At 35.9% G+C, this 27,138-nt stretch overlaps 1 protein-coding gene across 14 annotated transcripts in view; it reads right to left on the reverse strand.

Annotated features, from left to right (window-relative positions):
• The window catches only part of MAPK8 (mitogen-activated protein kinase 8), an 87,546-nt gene that overhangs the window by 21,426 nt on the left and 38,982 nt on the right, over positions 1-27,138 (reverse strand). For 12 of the 14 annotated variants that reach the window (XR_012020978.1, XM_072806385.1, XM_072806387.1 and 9 more), the window contains 4 exons: positions 20,439-20,609; positions 16,143-16,272; positions 10,632-10,690; positions 10,404-10,542 (listed from right to left, as the gene is read on the reverse strand). Coding sequence is in view for 13 of the 14 variants with exons in the window: in XM_072806385.1 (XP_072662486.1) it covers positions 10,404-10,542; positions 10,632-10,690; positions 16,143-16,272; positions 20,439-20,560 (450 nt within the window). In the remaining variant the exon portion in view is untranslated. Of the gene's footprint in view, positions 1-10,403; positions 10,543-10,631; positions 10,691-16,142; positions 16,273-20,438; positions 20,610-27,138 lie in introns of those variants that run through there. The other 2 variants (XM_072806390.1, XM_072806388.1) reach the window with 2 other exon arrangements.

The raw sequence follows: 27,138 nt of genomic DNA on the forward strand, positions 1-27,138 counted from the left end.
GGCTTAGGTCATGATCTCAGGGGTCATGAGACTAAGCTCCAGGTGTCTGGCTCCATGCCCAGCATGCTTAAGCATGTTTAAGATTCTCTCTCTCCCTCTGTTCCCCTCCCTTCCACTCATGCTTTTTCTTAAAAAAAAAAAAAAAAAAGTGCCTTTCAATCATACCTAAGTTTATGTTAATGAGGTGACTTTGGAAAGTTCCAGAGGATGGGAGCTGGTTGTCAGGGGAAACAATAAAGTAATTAGAGGGTTGGGACTTTCAGCATTTCCCACCCCAAACTTCCAGGGAGGGAAGAGGACTAAAGGTGGAGTTCAATCATCAAAGGCCAATGATTTAATCAAACCTGGCATGTAATGAAGTCTCCATAAAAAAACAAAAGGACTGGCAAGGAGAATTTGTGAACATGTGGAATTGCTGGGAGAATGGCACATCCAGAAAGGGCATGGAAACTGTTACTCTTCCCATATACCTTGCCCAGTACATCTATCCATCTGGCTATTTCTGAGCTATGTCTTTTGTAATAAACTGTCAACCCAGTTAAGTAAAACCTCTTGAGTTCTGTGAGCCACTATAGCAAATTAATTGAGCCTGAGGAGGGAGGGACCTCTGAATTATAGCCAGGAAGTCAGAACCACAGGTAACCTGAATTTGTGACTGGCATTTAAACAGCCAAGCACTTGTAGGACTGATCCCTTTAACCTGTTGGATCTGATAATATCAAGATTTAGTTAAATTACAAGATACCCAGCTGGTGTCCAGATAATCTGAGACTTGTTTGGTGTGGGAAAAACTACCACATATTTGGTATCAGATATAATAATGTAAGAGTAAAGGAGACACACAGAAATGTTTTTCCTTTATATTAGTCTATCCTAACACTGAAATTAGTGCCAGAAGTGAGGTGTTATAATTTTAAACACAGGATCACAGCTTATCAGTTTGAGCAGTGGGTAGCAGAGAATATCAGAGGTTGGAAAGGTGATCCAGGTTATACAACAGCAATACATTTATCTCATGATACTGCCACTAGCAATAACTTGGAAGGCACTGCACTTGCACAATGAATCTGAAGCTCAAGGTTGACAAATTAAGACCTGTTTTTACAAAGAAAGTTTTATTAGTCCTGCCCATTCAATTACCTACTGTATGAAGCTGCTTCTGTGTTATAGTGGCAGTTAAATAGCTATAAGACAGACTCTGTCACCTCTAAAGCCTAAAATATTACTAAGCCTTTATAGAAAAAGTTTGCTAACCCCTGCTCTACAAGAGATTGGAAAGCAAAACTCAAGTAGTGTGTGTTGGTAGCTACTGGATGCATTTGAAAGAATTGGTCACTTTAAAAACAGAAATGAAAGAGAACCAGAATCTAGAATTTCAGGACCTGTCTCTCTAGAAAAGCTAAACTTTACTTTAAGCCCTAAAAAAAAAAAAAAAAGACAAGATTGTCCAGTAAATCTCTCCCTCTTCCAACCCAGTGTATCCATCTTCCTTGACTTCATGATGGGGTTATGTCCCAATAAACTCTCGTAAGTTGAAAATGCTTTCATACATCTAACCTACCAAACATCATTGCTTAGGCTAGCCTAAGCTCAGAACACCTACCTGAGCTTATGATTGGGCAAAAATCATCTGATTTTGCCTATTTTATAATAAAGTATTGTGATATCTCATGTAATTTACTGAGTAGCATACTCAAAGTGAAAATCAGAATGACTGTATGGCTATAGGATACTTGTAAGTGTAGCAGTTGTTTACCTCTGTGACTGCATGGCTAAGGGGGAGCTGCAGCTCAGTGCTGCTGTCCAGCCATCACAAGAGAGTTGTCTTACCACATACTGCTAACCCAGGAAAAGATCAAAATCAAAGTATCGTTTCTAATGAATGTATATCACTTCTCACACCGTTGTAAAGTTGAAAAGTTCAGTTGAACTTTAAGTAGGGGACCATCTGTACTCCTGTATCTTATTAATGAACCTTGACAGATGACTTGTTTAGGCAATGAAATGTGAGGGAATATGATGTTCTACAAATCTGAAAAGTTTTAAATATGCTTGATTTAGTTTGGCTCTTGCTCCTCTCTTTTGCCAAAAGAAAAGGATGTGCCCCTGGGAGGCATTCCTTCAGCCTGGATGCTGAAACCTGAACCTGAACATATTCTGAATCTGACCCCATGATCTGGAGCAGTGCCACACAACCAACCTGTAGATGCCTGAGCAAGCAATAAATGCAGATTAAGCCACCAATACCTTGGATTATTTTTTTCATGCATCATTCCCACATAATACTTCTGAAAACCCTTGAAGGAAAGAGATGTAAATTCTTTTGGTTGATGAAAATGCCTTAGACTTGCCAACAGAAGCCTGAGAGTTTAAAAGTAGACATTAAGCCGAAGAATATAAAGCCAGTGACTAACAAATGTGCTCTGAAAAAGAACTGTAATTAAAAAGAAGTCTCCAAAGTTTCTGAGAGAGCTATACTACCAAGAAACTCCATTAGTTGTGACTTTTCTAGCCTAAAAACAGTGATTCTCAATTCGGGGCAATTTTGGCCCCAGGGGATAGTTGGCAGTATTTGGAGATATTTTTGGTTGTCACAATTAGGGAATACTGGTGGCATCTAGTGGGTAGAGGCCAGGAATGTGCTAAACATTCTACAATGTACAGAACAGATCCTCAAAACAAAGAATTCTTCATCCAAAACATCAACAGTGTCCAGGTTGAGAAGGACTGCCTTAAAATTGACAGTTGGTCCCCCCAATCTTTGATAGGAAGCTGAGAAAGCTGAGTAGCCCCCAAGAAGAACACATTTTCCAATAACCACTTCAAATATATTCAAAAGGATAGTAGAATAAAAAATAGTAGAATTAAAGATTCTTCACAGAAAACCACTAAAAACAGTGAACAGACCATTCCTTGCAGAAATGAGATTCAGGGGCTAAACAAGGAATATTCCCCAGCCCCAAGGGAGGCTACACTCACAGCATCTGCCAACAGAATTAATTTCTTTCTTTCTCAATAATTTTAAAGATTTGTTTGAGAGAGAGAAAGGAAGAAAGAGCAAGCAAGCAAGCGTGGGGTGGGGTATAGTCTTAAGCAGACTCCATGCCCAGCATGAAGCACAACATAGGGACTAATCTCATGATGCTGAGATCATGACCTGAGCTGAAACCAGAGTCAGATATTTAACTGACTGCACCATCCAGCTATCCTGGCTCAAGAGAATTTCAAATTACAAATAACCAATAACTAAACTTTTCAATTTCCCAAATAGGGCTGTTTACAGGATCTGACATAGAGATTACCATGTATCAGTTGGGAAATAAATGCCTTGACAGACTAGGACTTTAGGTTATCTACCCTAAGCAGGGGGTGAGTGTACTAGGTGTGGAACAAAGGGAGCAAAGAAATGTTTGATAACCAGAAGGGTAGACTGTGGCAGAGACTAACGTTCACCACCATTCTGAAGTCTGCCTCTCTACTTTTCCCTGTCCGTTATAATAGGACTTGAAGAACATTAAGACCTGTTCTGCCAACAGGCTCCAGAGCATTAGTGACGTGTGTCACTTCCAGGCCAAAACATAGAAGAGCCAGGACACACCACCAGGTTTTCTCTTCTCTTGACCCGCAACTATGCAAATGGTGGAACCACATTCAGCTTGGGTCTCTGAGTGACTATCTGGAACCCCATTCCCTACCCTGACTTGTACTGAAACCCTAAGGGATGAAGTTCAGGTTATTTTACCAATAAAACGATTTTACACCAGCAGAGGTATTAGGCTGGGGTGAAGGGTTTAGAAATTAACTAGTAGTAGAGCAGAGAGATGAGTATCATTTGTGGCCTCAAGACCAGCTACAGGAGTAGGTGCTGTAGTTTATCCCATTAGACTCCTTTTAAGTTCCTTGTTACTCAAGGAGTAAACATCAAATAAAATCCTGGAGGAAGAGTTTCCAGAACTTACTTGATGAAGGAAGTGAGAACAAGTGGCACCAGAGGTCCTATAGTGGGTCCCTGGTTCAGGATCCCTTCCAGCTGCTAGCAGTGTTGGTGCTGAGTTTTCAGCAAATCTCTCTCCAGGAATTGCCTTCAGCCACAGAAAGCCACCTTTTCCAAGGTCATGCTGCTCCCCAAAGCACAAATCCAGTTGTCACCAGGTGAATCCCCTGGAGTGATTGCATCCATTTCAATTCCTCCCTCTGTCCAGTTTTACTTCCTTTACTCCCTTAAAGATGTTGATCCTGAGAAGACTCCCCAACAAACTTCTTACATGTATATCCCCACTGTTTCCCGGAGAGCCTGACCTAAGATAAAGGCATATTCTTCTCCACAGGAAACAGATTATTTGAGCTAATTTTTAGCTCAAATTAATTATGTAAGTTTTCTATAACTCTACTGTATTTTTACAACTTTATCTAGCCAACTAAGGGAGTATGTTAAAATATCCCATTACTATTGTGTTTGTAGAATTCTTTTATTTTCCACAGTTTAAGTTTTGTGTATTGTAATTTATACACGGCATGTACAAAGTTCTTGACAGTTACCTATCCAAATAGGTGGATTACACCCTTTTTCCTCACAAAATTATTGAGATATTTTCTCCCTGGCCCCACCATATTCCATTCATCTGATTAAACAGAGTTATTCTTGTTCTCATGTTTTGTTTTCCCACTACATCTTTGCCAATACTTTTGCTTTCATCCTTTGGAAGCTAGCTACAATTGTTTGTATTAGTGAAATACATAGTAGTTGTCAGTGGCTCTGTGTGTCAAAATCTGACCTTTGTTCATTAAGAGGTTAATCCCTTTACTCATTCTGTTATATTGGTCTTCTATAACGTTGCTCTTTTATGTTTCTTGCTATTTCTTTTGTTTCTTATCTTCCATCATGTAGTTTATGATTTCTGTTTTACCCATTAATCTGAGGACTTTCTATATGGAAGAATTAACTTCCATGGTGGCAGATTACTGTCCTGGTCCACAGGGCAAAAGAAAAAAACAAAAACAAAACCTACAAGTTTAACTCATTTGCCTCACACAATATATGAATATGGGATGAGGAAGATAATATACTCTCCCATGTTAAATGATTTCTCTTATGTTACCTAAAGATGGCATTAGATATAACATTATAGCAGCTGCATATGCAATATACAAAGCAATTCAGTTAGAATGATAGAACTAAGAATAAGCCTAAATATCCCACAGACATAATTGTCTTAAAATAGTTAATTTGAACACAAATCTATATATTCAATTTGAGTTAGGTTATTTGACACAAGGTAGTTCAAAGATATAATTTCACTGAATTGAAAACTTTTCAAGAAATTTCTCTCAAATTAGATGCTACACTTTTCAAAGAACAAGCTAGAATTACAACTAAAAGGCAAAAACACATGTTCACACAAAAACTTGCACACACGTTAATGTTTATCATTGCTCATGATATCCAAAAAATGGTTAATGGTTAACCCAAATGTCCCTCAAGTGATGAATGGATAAACAAAATGTAGTATACAACCATAGTGTGAACTATTATTTGGCAAAAAAAAAAAGAAGAGAAAAAAAGAAACAAAGTACTGATACATGGTAAACAGATGAACTTTGAGAACATTATGTTAGGGAAAAGAAATTATAGACACAAGAGATCACATTATACATATAGCTCCACTTATATGAAATATTCAGAACAGGCAAGTATATGGAGATAGAAAGTAGGTTAGTAGTTGTGTAGGGCTGGGGGAATAACAGGAATTGAAGGCTAACAAGTACATGATTTCTTTAAGAAGGGTGAAAATGTTCTAAAAATATTTGGTGGTGACGACTGTACAACCTTTGAATATAATTATACACTTTATAAACTGTATGGTATGTGAATTATATGTCACTAAAACAGTTAAAACACAGAATACAGAAATATAAACTATTTCTGAATATGAGAAACTTAACTCTGATGAGCACCCAATTTTATTTTTTAAAATATTTTATTTACTTATTTGACAGAACGAGAGAGAGTGAGCACAAGCAGAGGGAGTGGCATGCAGAGGGTGAGGGAGAAGCAGGCTCCCTGCTGAGCAGGGAGCCCAATGTGGGGCTCAATCCCAGGACCTTGGGATCATGACCCCAGTGGAGGACAGATGCCCAACCTACTGAGCCACCCAGGCACCCCTGAATATTCAATTTTATATAATTGGTAATGATAGGATATTTTATATACCACTTCATTTCAGAGCAAAACTAAGCTCATACTACTCCATATAAATCAGTGATTTATAAATATGATTAAAGGCAGTGATGTTAGCAAAATAGAAGAGTAGATAGCTTCACAGAAACACCAAAAAGCAGAACAAAATGGATCAGAATAAACTTTTTCAGAAATCTGGAAAATAATCAAATGTTCACAACAACCAAGTAAATACAGAATCAAGAAAAAAGCAACTTAAAACAACAGGAAAGTTATGTGGTGTTTTTACTAGCCCTTGTCTCTCATCTTCCTGGCTGGGTGGGAGGGTCTTGCAGAAAGCAGCCTGCATTCTCACTGTGGGACTCTGGTCTTGGGCTAGACAGGGGGCATTTCTCAAACACACTGCAAAGCAAATGAATTCTGCCATTCTGCTTGTGACAAAATATTAATGTTGAAAACAAGACGCAGCACACCACCAAGTATACAACATATGCATAATGGAAGTCCCAAATAAGGGGAAAAAGAAAAGGGGCAGAAAAAATAATGACTGTAAACTTCCAAATTTAATGAAAGACACATTCAAGCTGCTCAATGAATTTCAAGGATAAAAGCAGAGATCTGCACTGAGACATATTATAATCAAACTGTTGAAAACCAAAGACAAAAAGAGAATCTTAAGAATCTAGAGAAGCAACCTGTCATTTATAAGAGATCCTTAATGACATTAACAATTGGTATCTCAAAAGAAATCATACAGGCCAAAAGGCAGTATAAAGATACATTTAAACTGCTGAAAGAAAAAAAAATTCCAAACAAAAACTCTACATCTAGCAAATTACCCTTCAAAAGTGAAGGTGATATTTAAGACACTTTGAGACAAATAAAAGCTATGGGAATTTATTGGTGGTTATAACTGCCCTATAAAGTAGTCCTTCAGGTAGAAATAAAAAGACACTAAACAGTAAACTGAAGCTGTAGGAAGAAATAACACTAGTAAAGGTAATAATTGCGTGGGTAAACACAAGGGTCAGTATTACTGTGTTTTGGGCTCCTAATTTCTATTTTTTTTCTCAATACAATTTAAAAGACAAATGTATTAAATAATTATATTATCTATCTTATTGTGCACACAGTGCATAAATATGTAATTTGTGACAACTATAACATAATGGGGGAAGAATAGATTGTATAGAGTCATAGAGTTTTTGTGTACTATTGAAGATAAAGTGGTAATAATTCAAAATAGATTCTGTTGTAAACCGAAGAGATTAATTGCAATCCCAATGGTTACCTTCAAGAAAATGGGTGAAAAATATACAGAAAAAGAAATGTGGAAAGAATCAAATGGCACACTGCACAAGAAGCAATTAAACACATTCAAAAAAGCAATGGAGGGACTGAGGAACACAGATATATCAGAAAACAAATAGCGTGATGGCAGAAGTAAATTCTTCCTTATCAATAACTGCTTTGAATGTAGATAGCTAGAGAATAGTAGAAGGGATAAAACAAACATGATCCTATTAGAAACTCTACAAAACTCACTTTAGATTCAAAGGGACAAATTGAAAGAACGGAAAAAGATATTTCAAGCCAATAGAAACCAAAAGAGAGGTGGGATAGAAAACCTAATATTAGACAAAATAAGAGTATTGGTCAAAAACTGCTACAAGGGGAACCATCTGGCTGGCTCAGGGAGAAGAGCTTGTGACTCTTCATCCCCGGGTCGTGAGTTCAAGTCCCACACTGTGTGTAGAGATTACTTAAAACTTAAAAAAAATTGGGGCAAAGGAGAACAATAAATATTAATAAGAAGATCAATCCATCAAGAAGATCTAGCAACTGGGGCACCTGGGTGGTTCAGTCAGCTAAGTGTATGCCGGCAGCTCATGTCATGATCAAGTCCCACGTCAGGCTCCCTATTCAGCAGAGTCTACTTCTCCCTCTGATCCTCTTCCCCGCTCATTTTCTCCCTCCCTCTCTCAAATTAGTAAATAAATAAAATCTTAAAAAAAAAAAAAGAAGATATAGCAACTATAAACAACAAAGCCCCAAAATACAAGAAGCACAAACAGACAAAACCAAAGGGAGAACCATTATACAATAATAGTTAAAGACATCTATACCTCACTTTCATTAATGGACAAAGCAACTAAACAGAACATCAGTAAGGAAATAAGGAATGTGGACAACACTATAAACCAACTAGATGTAACAGACAGATACAGAATACTCCCTCCAAAAACAGGAGAATACATATTTTTCTCAAGTGCATATGGAATATTCTTCAAAATAGACATGTTAGGTGAGAGAACAAGTCTCAATAAATTTTAAAAGACAGAAATCATACAATATATCTTCTCTGATCACAATGGAAGGAAGCTACAAATCTACAAAGAAGCTACAAAGAAAAAAGAAAAATGGAAAATCCACAAATTTGTGGAAATTAAACAGCATACTATCAAACAACCAATGGGGCAAAGAACAATTCACAAGGAAAATGAAAAGATACTTTGAGATGAGTGAAAATGAAATCACAACATACAAAAATTTAGGGAATACAGAAAAAGCAGAACTCAGGGCAATTTCACAGCTGTGGTTAAACTGCTGAGTGTGTTATTTTGTTATGCTGGCCCAAGGAGGCTAAGACAACCTAAGCAAATGGAAAGACATTCATCCGGTGTCTGTGAATTGGAATACTAAATATAGTTAAGAAGACAAAACCAAGCAATCTACAGATTCAATGAGTGAGATCTTTATTAAAATTCCAATGGCCTTTCTGCAGAAATGGAAAAGCTGATACTCAAATCCACATGGAGTCTCAGGGACCTGAATAGTCAAAACAATATTTAAAAAGAAGAATAAAGTTAGAGGGCTCACATTCTCCCATTTTCCAAAACTTACTACAAAGCTACAGTATTATCTATTTTTCTTTGGTTGATTGTGCTTTTTGGTACCCCCTGTAAGAATTCCTTGTCAAATCATTAATACAAATCCTTGTATTTACCCTTATATTTTAAGAGTTTTATAGTTTTAACTCTTATGTTTAGGTCATTGACCCATTTTGAGTTAATTTTCATGTACGATGTGAAGGAAGAGTCCAAATTCAATCTTCTGATTGTGGAAACCCAGCCCCATTTTTTAAAACACTTATTTTTTCCCATTTGAATGATCTTTAGCACCCTTGCTGAAAATCAGTTGGCCATAGATAATGTGATTTTATTTCTGGACTCTTAGTTCTATTCCATTGGTCTATGCCTCTGTTCTTACAGTAGTTCCACATAATTCTGATCCTTCGATTTCATGAAAATCAAAAACTTTTGTACATCAAAAGATATCAAGAAAGTGAAAATATATAAAGTGGGAGAAAATATTTACAAATCACTTATCTGATAAGGGTCTAGTAACTGGTATCAAGAGAAAGAACTTATAACTCAACAATGAAAAGACAAACAACCCCATTAGAACAATGGGCAAAGGGCTAGAACGGACACTTCTCTCAAGAAGATATACAAATGACCAACAAGCATATGAAAACATTCAAGATCTTTAGTCATTAGGGATATGCAAATCACACGGAGATACCACTTTGTACTCACTAGGATCGTTAAAATAAAAGTATTAACAAAGATGTGACAAAATTAGAACCTTCACACATTGCTGCTAGGAATGTAAAATGATATAGGCCACTGTTAAGAGTTTGGTAGTTCTTCTAAAAGTTAAATATACGATTACCATAGGACCCAATCCTAGGAAGATACCCAAAAGAACTGAAAATAGAAACTCAGACAAATACTTGTACATGACTGTTCACAGCAGCACTATTTGCAAACACTAAAAATTAGGAATGAACTATTGATACATGCAACTTGAACGCGATTGACAACACAATGCTAAGTTAAAAAAACTAAACACACAAGGGTACATTTATAGGATTCCATTTATATGAAATATCCAGAAGAGATAAATCCATAGACACGGAAAGCAGACTGGTATGGCCAGGGGCTGGGGACAAAGAGAGATGGGGACTGACTGCTTAATGTGTATAAAGTTTTTTGGGGGCAATGAAAATATTTTGAAATTTTATATCGGTGGTGGTTGTACAATGTTGTGAATGTACAAATGTCAATTGAATTGAACCCTTTAAAAGATGGTTAATTTTATGTTAGGTGAATTCATCTCAATCATTAAAAAAAGAATATGATGATAGTTTTTTTCTACTAACCCGATGAATAATTCCAGCAGAGTGAAGGTGCTTGATTCCACACAGCATCTGATAGAGCAGGTAGGACATTCTTTCATGATCTAGTTCCATCTGAATCACTTGGCAAAGATTTGCGTCCATGAGCTCCATGACTATGTAACTTCATGGATGAAAAAAGATGACAGCTAAAGTGTACAGCAATAATATAAGAATAATGTATGAACATAAAATTTTAATTATCACACTTACACATCTTGAAATTCTTCTAGGGATTTCTGTGGTGTGAAAACATTCAAAAGGCCAATTATCTGTGGCAAAAGCAAAGAGAAAGAAAAATTAGACACCGCTGCTGCTAATACTTTCATTTAAGAACTGCAAATACATGGGTTAAAAAAATTCTGCCATCAGTATAAGAATTTTAAAATCTTATGTTCTTAAACCCAAGTAATCCCTTTTATTTTACATATTAAAACCCTATGGCCAGGGATTCGGCCAGAGATTAGGATTAGGGAGGGAACCAAAGTACACAGGATCATGTGTGTGTGTGTGTGTGTGTGTGTGTGTGTGTGTGTGTGTGTGAAAATACTCTGAATGATACTATAATGGAAGGTATTATGTCATTACACATTTGTCCAAATCCAAAGAATGTACAACACCAAGAGTGAACCCTAATGTAAACTATGGCCTTTGAGCAATAAGGATGTGTCAACTGATTATAGTAAATGTATCAGTCAGTGGGGGATACTAATAATGAGGGAGGCTATGCATGTATGGGGACAGAGGGTATATGGAAGATCTCTGTGTCTTCCTCATTTTTGCTGTGAACCTAAAAATGCGCTTTAAAAAGCCTTAAAAAAACGATCAAGAGAAGAGTTCCACATATCCATTCCGTTTATAAATACTCAACATCAAGGACCTATATTATACAATCCTCTACATAACTTGTAAGCAATTTTTAAATACCTTACACCAGCTCTTATCTAACTTAATACCTGTACATAATCCCAGCCCTCCGTGCCACATCCTGTTTTTCATAATACTGAACTTTCCCAATTTTCCACATTTCCAGTCTATTCATTGGTTCATCCAGAGGCATGCCCTCTTTGTCACCATTTTGTCTTTAATCCTTTTCTTTTCTCTGCCTGTACTCTTTCCCTAGACAATACATGTTTTTTTTTTCCTCTAAACATCTCCATGTGGATAATTTCCAAATATACATTAAAAGTCCTTGCTTAGTTTATAAGTCTCAAATATATATTGCCAGTTCACATTAAAGTCTCACAAATAATATAAAATTGAACTCATTATCATTCCTACCCAAACCCTTTACTTTTCCAGAGTGCCTTACCTTTTACAATAGAAAGCTCAGTGATTTTTGACTCCTTTTTCAGTATTAGCACCATAAATAAATGTTGAAAAGAAAAACTATTCTATTCTACTGCCAGTTGAACTTCAACTTCCTCTCATTCCCTGTGCTACTAGATAGAGGATTCTAACATCTCATCTATACTGTTCATGTTATAATTATTTCTAACATTAAAGTTCCCTAACAATGGTTTTCTAAAAATCTAGCTACCACTTTACTGTCTAAAATATGGTAAAGACTTGATCATATTACCAACCTCTTCAAAAACTTAATGCCAGCAAAAAAATTCCAAAACTCCCTTGCAATACATTCAAAGCCTTCAAAGGACAGAACATCAACCCACTTCATCTCCTGCTAAGCTCTCTATTAAACTTGATATTTTAGCCATACTAAATAAGTTTAAACAATGTTATTTTTAAAAATTCTCAATATTTTAAAATATATTCTTCCTTGTACTTGTCATATTTACCTACTGAATTCAGTTAACTTTCAAAATTGATGTCTTTTGTAGAGTCTGATAACCTCTAGGCCTTGACAGGTTGCTGAATATTATCTTTACTTCATCCCCATGATATTTTATTTGTTACTATGCATTTAACATACTGTTGCATAGTCTCATTTTCACAAAAGCCTCACGCCAGTAACACCAGGAATCCTGTCAGAAAGAATTCCCTTTTTCAGCCCTGGCACCATAGGGAGATACTTGACACACATTTTTAAAACATTTGTTGACAATTATATTTAGGAATGGGAAAGTTTTTCTAGACAAACTTCATGAGAGCAGAATCTAGGTCATTCATAATAAAGCATAAAGCTTTAAAAAAAAAAGCATAAAGCTTTGCTTATAGAAGGTATTCAAATATGTGTTCAGTGAATAAACTGAGAAAAATAATATCCAGATCAGAAAAGGTCAAACAAATTTAAGATAAGGAAAGTGATCATAAGAATGCATCTAGTTGCTCTAAATGACTAATTCCTGGTTCCCAACTAGATGAACATCACATCTAGAGACTTGGAGAAATACTTAAAACTCTTCTTATCTGAGAAACCCTACAGAAGGTAAGTGCTAAAGATGAAAAGCATATAAAGACAAGAGATTAGTAGTTGCTTAGAGCCAAGGGGGGGAGGGATGGGAAATAGGAAAATGAGAACTAAACAATACAGAGATTCTGAGGTGATGAAAATGTTCTAGAAAATGTTCTAGTCACATACACCAGTGAGTACATTAAAAGCCACTGAACTGTCACACACTGAATGAATAAACTGTAAAATATCTGAATCATATCTCAATAAAGCAGTTATAAAATAAAAGATTAAGACAGCTGTCTTATCTTTCAAAAAGGAAAATAAAGGAAATTATATCAATCATAGACTGGACAGCGAAACAAAAGTCAAGAACTGATTAAGTGGGTGGTATGTAGTAAGAACTCTGAAAGAAATAACACTTACTAGGAGCAGGTAAAAATTCACTGAGAAACTGTACTTCCTTCTGTGAATAAAACAACAACAAAGAATAGCAGCAGTAGATCAGAAATGTGACCAGATAAGTATATGAAGATTTCAAAAAGGCATTTTTGAAAATGTCTCAAGTCATAATATCCATGTGAATAAGATGAATTCAGGAGAGATGGGCAGAGATCATTTTTACAGTATACTCAAGGGTCACTAATGAACTAATCCAGCTATTATGAAGGTATCCTGAGCAAAACTGGGAAGTGAAGCCAGCAAGTGAAAAGTCAGAACAAAGGAAAAAGCAATCCCCAATAGTCTGGGAAAAGGAACCAGATTTCACATCTGAAATTCTGGGGAGAAATAGAAAGTACTATACTTTACCTCCAAAATCAAAAGATTAAAAAGAAAGTAAAAGATAGAAGGCACCTAGCTGGCTCAGTCAGTGCAGACTGTGACTCTTGATTTGGAGGTTGTAAATCTGAGCCCCAGGCTGGGTATAGAGATTACTTAAAAACAAAATCTTTTTAAAAAGTGAAAGACGGGAAAGATGTGATCTATTAGCAGGCCTGTGACAAAGAATAACTTGGTATAAGACAATGTGAATCAAATGGTTATCTGATTTCTAAACAGGATTATAATAATGCCCATAGTTAAGAGGAGATGACATGCTTCAGTTCCTCTTGGAGGAGTCAAATATGAAGTACTGTGTCCTAGGTGACACATCAAAGTACATTCAGAGATACGTGACCAAGTTAAAAAACAAACTCAAAAGCATTTATGAAAATAGTAGGAAGTGCACAACAATATGAATTTATCTAGTATCACTGAAGTGTATGGCTAAGAGAGTGAGTTTTATGTGTATTTTACCACAATAAAAAAGAAAAAAGTAGGAAAAAACAGAGATGTTTAGACCAATGAAGAGATGATCTGTGAAGAACATGAAACTGCTGAAAAGGCAAGACATAACAAAAACATCCATCCATTGGAGTGTAAATTTGCTTTATCATTCCTGGTTTCCCTATACCGTTGACCCTTGAACACCACAGGTTCAAATTGTGTGGGTTTATTTATATATGGATTTTTTTTTTATAAATACAGTACATGGTAAGAATTTTCCTTATGATTTTAGTAACATTTTGTTTTCTCTAGCTTACTGTACTGTAAGAATATAATACATGTAACTTACAGAATATGTATTAATCGACTATGTTATCAGTAAGGCTTCTGGTCAACAGGAGGCTATCAGTCATTAAATTTGAGGTTGTCAAAAGTTATATGCATATTTCAACTACACAGGCAGTGAACATCCCTAACTCTCACATAGTTTAAGGGTCAACTGTGTTTAGTTTTACATTCATTGTCTGAACAAATATGTTTTCAGCATCTACTCTAATATCAATACTCTTATAGGTGCCAAGGGTACTGCCTGCATGGATCTTGCCATCTCTACCAGAGGGTTAACTATGTTAAACAAGCTTCCCATGCCTTCCATTTAGTCGATGGAACCTTTTTTTTTTTGCAGTCACTCAGGTTCAGGAAGTAGGAGTCACTAGCTATGCCCCCACCACAAAACTAAGGCAATATCACCACTATCATCACCATGAAATGGGCTACAAGGAGGGATGAGCAGCTCCATCTGAGGGCAGAAGGCCACCAGCAAAACCCTGACAAGCAACATGGCTGGTCCCCATCTAGAACAAGAATGGTTGACACAACTTCCCTGTCACAGACTTTAATCTGTATCTCTTCTTAAATGCTGTTCTTTCTCTCTGGGAGGCCCTTTTCCTTCAACAATTCAATTTTTACCCCATTTTTAAGAATTATAGTCTACAGCCACCTTTTCCTAAAAGCCCTCCCATTTTATGAAAGCTCATGCAATCCTTTCTCTCCTGAAATCTGAGGACTTATTTTTTATACACCACAAGTTGACAATCAAACTTCTACTGCTTTGTCATATTTAATATTTCACTATGTATTTATCTTAAAAATAACATGTATGTTCCCCCAAATAAGGAGCCTCACAATTAACTTCCATGAATTTTTCCCCTCAGTGACTCATCTAGTAACTCTAGCACACACAGGCTTGCATAGTTAGCTCTCAAAATGTGGTAAACTGTGTTATCTGCAATTAGAAAGCTCTGAGCTTGTATTTTATAAGTTCCTTTGGACAAACACAAGACATCTCCAGTCAGATGCTTTCAGTTTAGTACTTCATAAAACCGTCCCCTTTTCAATTCACTTCTAGTTTTTTCCTCTCAGCTGAGAGAAATCATTCCATTAAAATAATCACAAAAATATGCTTAAAATAAGTTTTAAAAAGTTTATTTCTCCTCAAAATGAGTGAAAGTTATATGTTTAAGTTGTTATAATCATCAGGAAAAAGAATTAGGAATGTTTTCCTAATTTCATTTAAATATTTTTTGAAGTTTTTGCTAAACTGCTTTATAAAATCACTATCTTCAACCTAAATTGACCAGTTGAGTATAAGCATCACTTAAAAAAGTGGGAGTGGAGTAGGGAGAAATGATTTGAATTTTATATCAAATATTATTAAATAAAATTCCAGTGTTAAAGTAAACGAAAACAATTTCATCTCTGTGCTAAGGCTACAGTTTTCTAAAATGTCAGCCTGACAGAAAACAAAAAGCAGAAGATGAGATCAAGCCTAAATAAAGTTCTTCGAAAACACCTACCTCTTTTAAAACTCCTTTTGCAAATTAAATATCAGAAAATTTGTATACAATCTAAATTTCAGAAGCTGTTTTTCTTTTGATGTAACTCAATAAAGTTGAGAAAAAATTTACCCTATGCTATATATCCCAATAATGTTCCAATCTAGAATAATTTATAGCATCTCAATATTTTTAAAGTATTTGTTATATATTCCTGAACAAATCCTGATATAATCTATACCTAAGACATTTTCTAAAACATTCACTTACATTTTTGTGATTAACACATTTCATAAGAACTAGCTCTCTGTAAGCCCGTTTAGCATGAGTCTGATTCTGAAATGGCCGGCTTAGTTTCTTGATTGCAACATTTCTTTCAAGAATGGCATCATAAGCTGCACTGTAACAAGAAATTCAAAAACAAACAAAAATTTTAAATCTGCAAAACTGAATTTATGAAACATTCATGCAGATTCCTTAACTTTCTCCAAAGATAGAATCCAACTGTGTCAATTTCCAGTCTTTGATATTCAACATGTTTCTTGAACACCTATTATAGCATATTCTAACACTGTATAGAATATTCTAACATGTATAGCATTAACTGTTTCTTAAAATGCTATTATATTCAAAGGAACAATGGATTGTGAAGACAGAGACTGCTTGTTTGTTGGGTGTCCTCCAAATTCCACCTAGCATACAGTTAGCACTCAATGCACAAATGTTTAATGAGTATTCAGGTCTAATAGATAGCTTTAAGCCTATCCTAAAGAATCCTAAAGAATACATGTAGTCATAAATTCTACCCAAGATACTTTCTGAAGAATTCTACATAAGCAGATCATTTCCATCTTCCTTGGACACAACAAAATGAATACAGAGAGAGAAAAGAATACATATATAAGAATACATATATGCATATATAAAGGTATGCAAAAGATTATTTTACAATATAAAAGTATTTAAACTTTGTTTTGGGAGGAATTAAAAAATCAAGTTTACAAATATAAATGCTAGATTTCAGGACATTACAAGCTGCTTCATTGCTGTTAATGTTAATTATAGATGTTATAACATCTATAATTCTGTGACATATAACATCATCCTCATCCTCCTCTTCATCCAACATCATTACTCTTCATATTTTCTACCATATCCCACTGACAAAACACCATGTTTTGTAAATGAAAGATCAGAGAAAGTAAAGCACAAATAAAGTATCTTAAAATTGTAGAATATTATGACTGAAAGAGACTACAAATCATTGAAGTCACTAATTAACTGCCTAAATTAATTGCCTGATTGATTTGCCTAAAGTGAGTCAGAAAGTTAAAAACAAAGCTGTGACCAAAAGACTGACGTGAGGTTATCGCTTCTCATACTGGACTACCTAACATACTATAAGACTTCTGTTTATATATTTGGAAAGTTTGATACATTGTTGATTAAAACTATTCTCTAACTGAAAACTTGAGTTTGTTCTCTAGCTATCTCACTATTTCAAATGTAGTGAAGAAGTATGTATTAAGAAATTGGTACTCTGCCATAAAGGAACACATCTATGCATAATATATATGCCATAACTATTTCCTATATATGTGTGTGTGTGTACGTATATATGTATACACACACATACATAGAGATAGTAAAAAAGACATAAATATAACTCTGAGTTAGAAAATGTCATATTTACAGATATGTTCTCCTCAATTAAAAAAAAAACTTTAGGAGTCATAAAAAATAGAAGTTTTGACTGTTTCAGATCAAGTATGTTTTATTTTTAAGCATTAAATTCATTTTATCTGTTAAACCAAAGTAGTATTGCAAACTCTAAAGGTTCAACAGTATCTGAGAAGGCTGCACTTTGTATCCAAGGAAGTTAGATTTCTAATGTTGATACTTGAATGTGCACAAATTAGAGACCCCAATCCAGACCTCTATGAATCTTACTATCACTGGGGTCCAAATTAATGCATTTAAAAAACAATTAAGTTATTTAGTTGATTCTGATGGTAAGTAACACAGAGTAGGTTTTTTATTTATTTTTTTAATTATTTATTTTAGAGAAAGACAAAGAGAGTGTGCAAACATGCACGGGAAAGGGACAAAGGGAGAGAGAAACTTAAAGCCAACTCCACGCTGAGGGTGGAGCCTGATACAGGGGTCAATCTCACGACCTGGAGATCATGACCTGAGCTGAAACCAAGAGTCAGAGGTTTAACCAATTGTGCCACCCCAGGCACTCCCAGAAAAAAAAAAAAAAAACATTTTTTTTTAATTAATTTATTTTTTTTAATTATTTGAGAGAGAGAGAGCATGAAAGAGTGTATGCGTGCACACACACACAGACGGGGGGGTGGGGTGGGGGCAGAGGGAGAGAGAGAAGCAGACTCCTCACTGAGCAGGGATCAATCCCAGGACTCTGAGAGCATGATCTAAGCTGAAGCAGACACTTAACCACTGGAGACACTCAGGCGCCCCACAAATAACATTTTTAAACACTATTAAGAAGTTTATAAGTACTATATTTCTTACAACAACCATGTAAATTAGGTGAGAAAACTGGCTTAGAAGTATTAACTTGCCATGAGTCACAAAGTTAATACATTATGAAACTAGAATCTGAACCATGAGCTGACTTTCAGAATCCTTCCTGTATTGACTGTACCACATTATTTTCTTTAAATTTAATTTGTGGTTGGTTAAATGTGCTTAGTTAAAATGACAACCAGCCAGCTAATACTTTATAAAATTACCCAAATTCTATAATTTCTGGTATTATAAGTTACTTCAAGAGAACAGAAAGAGACTAAATGCTACTGTTTCCATTACAGAAATCTGTTAGATTTTAGTATTTTACCATAATTGGTAATTTTTTTTAAAGTAGGCTACATACCCAGTGTGGAGTCCAACACAGGACTCAAAACTCAGGATCCTGAGCTCAAGACCTGAACTGAGATCAAGAGTTGGACGCTTAACTGACTGAGTCACTCAGGTACCCCAAATGCTGAATTTTTAAAAAATTAATATATTATCACAGGTAAAGTCTCCTCCCTATCTCTATTTTCAGAGGTAAGCATTATTCTGAGTTTGCTGTTTATTAATGGTTTTTATACTTTCCTACATATGTATGCATGCATAAGCATATGGTCTTATTTTGCATATTTTAATCTCTATATAAATGGTATAATAATGTATATATATTTTGTATCTTCCTTTTAAACTCAATACTGTATTTCTAAGATTGTTCTTGTTGAAACATCGCTCCAGTTCATTCTAAATGTTGTATAGTGGGATCCCTGGGTGGCGCAGCGGTTTGGTGCCTGCCTTTGGCCCAGGGCGCGATCCTGGAGACCCGGGATCGAATCCCACGTCGGGCTCCCGGTGCATGGAGCCTGCTTCTCCCTCTGCCTATGTCTCTGCGCCTCTCTCTCTCTGTGTGTGACTATCAAAAATTTAAATAAATAAATAAATAAATAAATAAATGTTGTATAGTACTTCACTACATAAATATATCACATTGTTTTATTCTCATGGACAGACTTGCTGGTATTACCAATTTTTACTACTATAAATGGTATTGCAAAGAATACTCCTATGTTTGTCTCTATGTACATGTGCAAGAGTTATTCTAAACCTGAGAGACCTGCAGGGTCATAAATACTTATGATTTTTTAGAAAGAATTCTGAAATAAATTTGGTTCAAGAAGAGGTAATAAAGATATAATTATGTTTGAGTGAGGCTTAGAATTCCTCAAAACACTAGCTTATTATGCTTATTCAGTGATCTAAAAATCATTAGCAGAACTGTCCAAAAAGTGTTCTACCCTTATATTTTATAAAGAATTATGTTGGGGCACTTGGGTGGCTCAGTCAGTCGAGCATCCAACTCTTGGCTTCAGCTCGGGTCATGATCTTAGGGTGCATTAAGCTCCACACTCAGCAGGGAGTCTGCTTGAGATTCTCTCCCTCTGCCCCTTCCCCTGCACGTGTGCTCTCTCTTTCTCAAATAAATAAGTCTAAAAAAAAAATTATGTTGCTCTATATATAAAGCCTGGGCGTTTTGTAGAAATTAGCCAGTAAATCAATTTCAAAGACACATATGAATTCTGAAACACATACATGAGGTATGAGCTCACTTCATCCCCCAGTACAAAATAAGATTTCTGAAATTCCAGAGTTTCATTATAATGTGAAAGTTATGATTAAGAGAAGCTTCTTATTAAACAACTAGCTATGGGAATAGATGTATACATGGAATTAACAAGCATGCCACTTATCCTTTCCTGATATAGATATCTGTCTTTACATGGCTTATGACCAAGTATTTAATCATAATTTATACTTAAAGATGGCAGTGCTGATTTATAAAGTTGTGTTTAATGAATAATAAAGACCATCAACCCCAGAACAAAACAATTTACTATGTTATAGCTTTAATTTAAACTTTATTAAGTTTTATCTTAATTTTTTTGAGGCAAGTTAAATATTTACTCAGATAAATATAAGAGGAGAAAAGATGGCAGTTAATGATTCTTTGCCTAATTTTTGGAAGTAAAAACTTACCATACTATTCCTTGAGCTCCTGAGCCTATAGGTTTTAAATTCTGATATCGTTTCAAGACTGTAAATGTGGAATCTCCAATCTCTACACTATAAAAATTGCTGTCACGCTTGCTTCTGCTCATGATGGCAAACAATTAATTTAATGGCTTCATCCAAATATTCACCAAGAAGCTGCAAAATGGAACAAAATGTGATGTTAACAAAATGAATTTAAGCTTAAAATTCAAGTCCTTACTCTGTTCACTAATAGTAACACAGATTGCTATACCATGTTAAAGGAGCTGCTTCATTAAAACACAATTAGAAAGAAAAGAATACTGGAGGTTGGTTAGCATCTGCTATACTTAAGGAGATGATTGAGAGTTAAAAACAGAACAAAATTTTTACAAAGGCTAAGTTTCTCCGTTACAAGTCACTAGTGTCTTAACTTACTGGAAAATTATAAAGCAAACAAAAAAAAGCAAATAATTATAACTAAACATGCCTTTAAGGTCACTTCCATAGTTTAAAATTTAAAACCAGTCCTTTTTATGTATTTATTATAAAATACTGAAACCTTAATTTTTGTGAGAAATTGATAAACTTTTATTCAAAACTAATTCACAATCTCATTTAGCATGGCATGGAAGAAATCAACTGGCAAGCTAGTAAGCCTAGTTAGCATGTGTCACCCCTACCTAACAAACACAGAGCAGATCTCTGTTATGCTGTCACCGTAACAGAGCTCCTGACCCCCACCAGCAACATCCAGGTATAATGTAGATGTTGAGGTTGAAAGGATGAGAAGCAGGGTAGAAAATATAAGATAAAGTAAGATATAAAATAAAGTTAAAAATAAGAAAATATATAGAAAAAAGCATTTAGTATATTAGGATGTGAAATAAAACAATACTGTTCTGAATTGTGTGGGGCCTCAAAAGCACAATCTAAGTTCTGGCCACAGCTCTTTACCACATGCTGATTACAAGCCAAGGAAGTCTTTTTCCACCTATTGGAGTTGTATTTATCGACAAACCTATTACCCATTCTTACTAGACAAAAGTGGTCTATTCCAAAATGCAAACAAGACAGCTCCAAACCACTCCCCACATCCCACAATGAACCAAGAAACCAGTGAGGTCTAAGAATTACTGTCCATGTGCATGCATGTATAGGTTTTAAGACAATGCTAACAGAAACAAAAACAAAATTCTGATAACCCTTAGAATGCAAAGAAATCAATTTAACAAATACTAAGTGCCTAACCTGTTTCAGGCACTATGTTGGGCCCTAGGGCCAGATTATGTAGAAGTTCATGAACTGGATTCTAACAGTTGAATTCTTAGAGTAGGATGGAAGGCACTGGAAAGTGGAAAGCAAGAAGTCCCTGACCAGTTCCCTGGATGCTACTTGGAGAGACTACATTACAAGAGGAGGGGGAATAAGAATTAGAACACTAGTAAGCTACTGTACTAATCCAGATAAGAGACAAAATAAAAAATAATGAATTCTTAGATACGATCGTATTAAAAATAAATAGAAACTAAACAAAAAAGTCCAAATACTATAATCTTTATAAAACTAGATCAGTAAATTGAAAGCAACTGAGAAGTCAGATAATTTGGATACAGTAAAGCAGGACCAGAGAAACATTTCCAAAATCAGTAACTAAACCAGTTGTGTATTACTCCAAAAAGAAGTGTCTGAAATGACAAATGTCATTAATTCCACCTAAGCAGACAGACCAGAGGCTTAAAGAAAAAAGTCTGGTAACGATTTAAACACTTAAGATATGCTAGTAGACAAATACAAGTACTGGTTACCCAGACCAATTTCCTAACGTAACCTGAATTCCCTCTTGTCTACCAGAGGAGGAAAAAAAGGAGAAAGAGAAGTGAAAGGAGGAAGAGAAGTGGTGTTGGGTGCCAGGTCCCTCATCAAATATTCTACAGACTTATCCTGGAAACAGGGTCTGTCTAGGGCCCGGAGACTGTAATAATGGTCTCTGGTAATGTGCACATATGGTCAGAGGGGTAGCACAGAGCCTCCAAATAGTAAGGAAAGGCTTCTCTCTGTTCCCAGAACAGAATGGCCCGGGATCAGGAGTGCCCAAGGTACACACACAGAAGTCTCCATTAAGTTGTGGCAGCAGCTGAGTGATGATAGCTAATACAACTCCCCAGGAACAGAGCAGGTATGGCAGGTAAAGTACCAGAGTTAAGTAGGTAGGCCCAGACAGTGATACCCTCCACAAAAGCCACAGCTGCCACTCCCACAAACAGGAAATAGAAAACTCTACTCACTCTCAGCTGACAATATTGACATACCTGAATCAAACTCTATGCTGGGTACAATAAACACAAGTTATCAGCATCTATCTGCCCCTTAAGAAAGCTTGTAGTTAAGACAGATAAAGAGACCTTATGTTGCTTAGTATCTGCCTGTGTATCAATATGGCTGTCATAAGAGCAGTGAAGAGATAGGGCAGGATGCTAAAAGAGACAAGACTATGCTAGTCTGGGCTCAGGAAAAAATTCCCTTGATGTTGTGATGTTTGAGCAAGATCTGAACACTGCATATGAGTTAATCAGGCATGAAGAGAAGGGAGCTTTCTAGGCAGAACAAATATTACATGCAAAGTAAATTCACCAACTTTAACTGTCCAATTTGATCAGTTTGATGAAAGTACACAATCCTATAACCAGGACCCAAACCATGGTGTAGATTATTCCATTACCACAAAATGTTTGTGTATGGGTCAAACCCTGCCCTCTACTTCCCACCCACCCCTAGCAACCAATGAAGTGCTTAGCTGTATCTTTCCTAGATCTTCATATAAATGAAATCACAGCATTATGTAATTTGTATGTCTGGCTTCTTTCATTTGCCCTAATGCTGCTTTTTTTTTTTTTATTTTTAAGATTTTAAGTTTTAAAATAATATTCTACAATGTGGGGCTCAGACTCACAACCCCAAGATCAGGAGTTATCTGTTCCACAGAATGAGCCAGCCAGGTGCCACTGCCTTAATGCATTTAAGATTCATCTGTGCTGCATCCCCTTTTTACTACCAAATGGTATTCTATCGTGTGGATGTACCATTTGGACATTTGGATTGTTGTTAGTCTGGAAGTGTATTATAAATGACACTAGTATAAATATTCACACACCCCCCCCCATACATCTTTGGTAAATACTTAGGAGGGGATGCTGAGTCCTATGCTTACTTTTGTAAGAAACAGCCAAACTGTTTTCCAAAGTGGCCATACCTTTTTTATTCCTGGCAGCGAAGTAAGAGAGTACTACTTGCTCCACATTCTTGTGACTGCCATTTAATTTTATGTATACTAGTGGTTTACATCTGCGTTTCCTAATAATTAATGATGCTGAGCATTTTTTCATGGACTTATATGCTACATTTTTTGATGAAGTAGCTAATTAACACTTGTGCCCATTTAAAAATATGATTTTTAAGTACTTATTTATATATTCTGTATTTGTACAAATATATTTGTACAATACAAATATATTGTATTTGTCTACTAGCATATCTTAACATTCTTTATCAGCTGTTAAGCAAGTATTTTTTCAAGTCTGTGGCTTGCTTTTCCATTTCCATTTTCTTAAGTGTCTTTTTTTTTTTAAATGTTTTACTTTGAAATAATTTTAGAATCACACAGAAGTTACAAAAATAATACGGAGATCCTGGCTATCCTTTACCCAGCTTCACTCAAATGAGAGCATCTGACATAACCACAGCACAATTATCAAAATGAGAAAGTTGACATTGGTACATACACTACTGTTAACAAACAAGGAAACTGACATTGGTACAATACGATTAAACAAACTATAGACATTATTCAGATATTACCAGTTTTAAATGTACTTTGTGTATAGTTCTCTGTGAATTTATCACATACATCTATTAGTGTAAACTCTAGCACAATCAGAAGTGTTTCATCTCACCAAAGAAAATCCTTCATGCTATCCGTTTATATAATCACACTCTCTTGCCAACCTTACCCCTGACAGCTATGTTTCCACCACTATAAATTTTTTTCATGTAAGTAAAATGTTATGTAAGTGATATCACATAATGCGTAATCTTTTATAGTTTCCAATATACAAGCCTTGCAAAATTTTGTTCAACTTTTTCTTAGGTATTAATATTCTGGGTGCTGTTAAAACGTTATTTTTAAATTTTCAGTTGTTCATTGCTAAAATATAGAAATACAATTAAATTTTTTATATAATAGTTTTGTACTAAGCTCATTTATTAGTCTTAGGAGCCTTTTTTGTGGATTCTTTGAGATTTTCCACGTATACAATCAGTTTCATTTCTTCGTTTCCAATTTGAATGCCTCTGAATTCCTTTTCTTGCCCCTATTCACTACAAGTTCCATACAATCCTGAATAGAAGTGGTAAGAGTAAATATCATTCCCTTGGTCCCTGATCTAAGGGGAAGCCATTCAGAGAAGAAATAGCCAGACACAGATAGAAAATGAAGAGAACACACTGAAGAAGCCAAAGGGTTTTTAAAAAACTGGTGAGTGAATGCTTCAGAAATATCAAAGAAACCACTCAAGTAGTAATGGGGGGTAGAAGCTAGATTGGAATGAGCTGAGGTGTAAGTAGGATATGATTTTAGAAATAGGTTAAGTAGATGTCAGTACTTCTTAAGAGAAATTTAGCAAAGAAGGGAGGAAATTGATAGAGAAAAATGGTAAAGGCAGGATAGATTATATATAACATATAACATGGTATAGTATATATAACACAAAAACAACATGAACATTTTTTAAAGATATTATTTATTTATTCATGAGAGACACACACACAGAGGCAGAGACACAGGCAGAGGGAGAAACAGGCTCCCTGCAGGGAAGTCCAATGCGGAACTTGATCCCAGGACGCCAGGATCATGCGGCCCTGAGCTGAAAGCAGACACTCAACTGCTGAGCCACCCAGGCATCCCATGAACCTATTGACCTACTAACAGAAAGGATACAATATAAAGAAGAAGGGGGAGAACAGGGGAATGAAAAAGAAAAATGAAGTTTCAGATGGCACCATATTTTTTTTTATTGATGTTCAATTTGCCAACATACAGAATAACACCCAGTGCTCATCCCATCAAGTGCCCCCGTCAGAGTCTGTCACCCAGTCATCCCCATCCCCCGCCCACCTCCCTTTCCACCACCCCTAGCTCGTTTCCCAGAGTTAGGAGTCTCTCATGTTCTGTCTCCCTTTCTGGTATTTCCCACTCATTTTTTTCTCCTTTCCCCTTTACTCCCTTTCACTATTTTTTATATTCCCCAAATGAATGAGACCATAAAATGTTTGTCCTTCTCCGATTCACTTATTTCACTCAGCATAATACCCTCCAGTTCTATCCACATCGAAGCAAATGGTGGGTATTTGTTGTTTCTGATGGCTGAGTAATATTCCATTGTATACATAGACCACATCTTCTTTATCCATTCATCTTTCGTTGGACACCGAGGCTCCTTCCACAGTTTGGCTACTGTGGACATTGCTGCTATATACATCGGGGTGCAGCTGTCCCGGTGTTTCACTGCATCTGTATCTTTGGGGTAAATCCCCAGCAGTGCCATTGCTGGGTCATAGGGCAGGTCTATTTTTAATTCTTTGAGGAACCTCCACACAGTTTTCCAGAGTGGCTGCACCAGGTCACATTCCCACCAACAGTGCAGGAGGGTTCCCCTTTCTCCACATCCTCTCCAACATTTGTTGTTTCCTGCCTTGTTAATTTTCCCCATTCTCACTGGTCTGAGGTGGTATCTCATTGTGGTTTTGATTTGTATTTCACTGATGGCAAGTGATGAGGAGCATTTTCTCACGTGCTTGTTGGCCATGTCTATGTCTTCCTCTGTGAGATTTCTCTTCATGGCTTTTGCCCATTTCATGATTGGATTGTTTCTTTGCTGTTGAGTTTCATAAGTTCTTTATAGATCTTGGATACTGGCCCTTTATTTGATATGTCATTTGCTAATATCTTCTCTCATTCTGTAGGTTGTCTTTTAGTTTGGTTGACTGTTTCTTTTGCTGTGCAAAAGCTTCTTATCTTGATGAAGTCCCAAAAGTTCATTTTTGCTTTTGTTTCTCTTGCCTTCATGGATGTATCTTGCAAGAAGTTGCTGTAGCCAAGTTAAAAAAGGGTGTTGCCTGTGTTCTCCTCTAGGATTTTGATGGAATCTTGTCTCACATTAAGATCTTTCATCCATTTTGAGTTTATATTTGTGTGATGTAAGAGAGTGGCCTAGTTTCATTCTTCTGCATGTGGATGTCCAATTTTCCCAGCACCATTTATTGAAGAGACTGTTTTTTCTTCCAGTGGATAGTCTTTCCTGCTTTGTCGAATATTAGTTGATCATAAAGTTGAGGGTCCACTTCTGGATTCTCTATTCTGTTCCATTGATCTGTGTGTCTGTTTTTGTGCCAGTACCACACTGTCTTGATGACCACAGCTTTGTAGTACAACCTGAAATCTGGCATTGTGATGCCCCCAGATATGGTTTTCTTTTTAAATATTCCCCTGGCTATTCGGGGTTTTTTCTGATTCCACACAAATCTTAAAATAATTTGTTCCAACTCTCTGAAGAAAGTCCATGGTATTTTGATAGGGATTGCATTAAACATGTAAATTGCCCTGGGTAACATTGACATTTTCACAATATTAATTCTGCCAATCCATGAG

This window comes from Canis lupus, chromosome 29 (genome assembly GCF_048164855.1).
Source record: "Canis lupus baileyi chromosome 29, mCanLup2.hap1, whole genome shotgun sequence".
Lineage (NCBI taxonomy): Eukaryota > Metazoa > Chordata > Mammalia > Carnivora > Canidae > Canis > Canis lupus.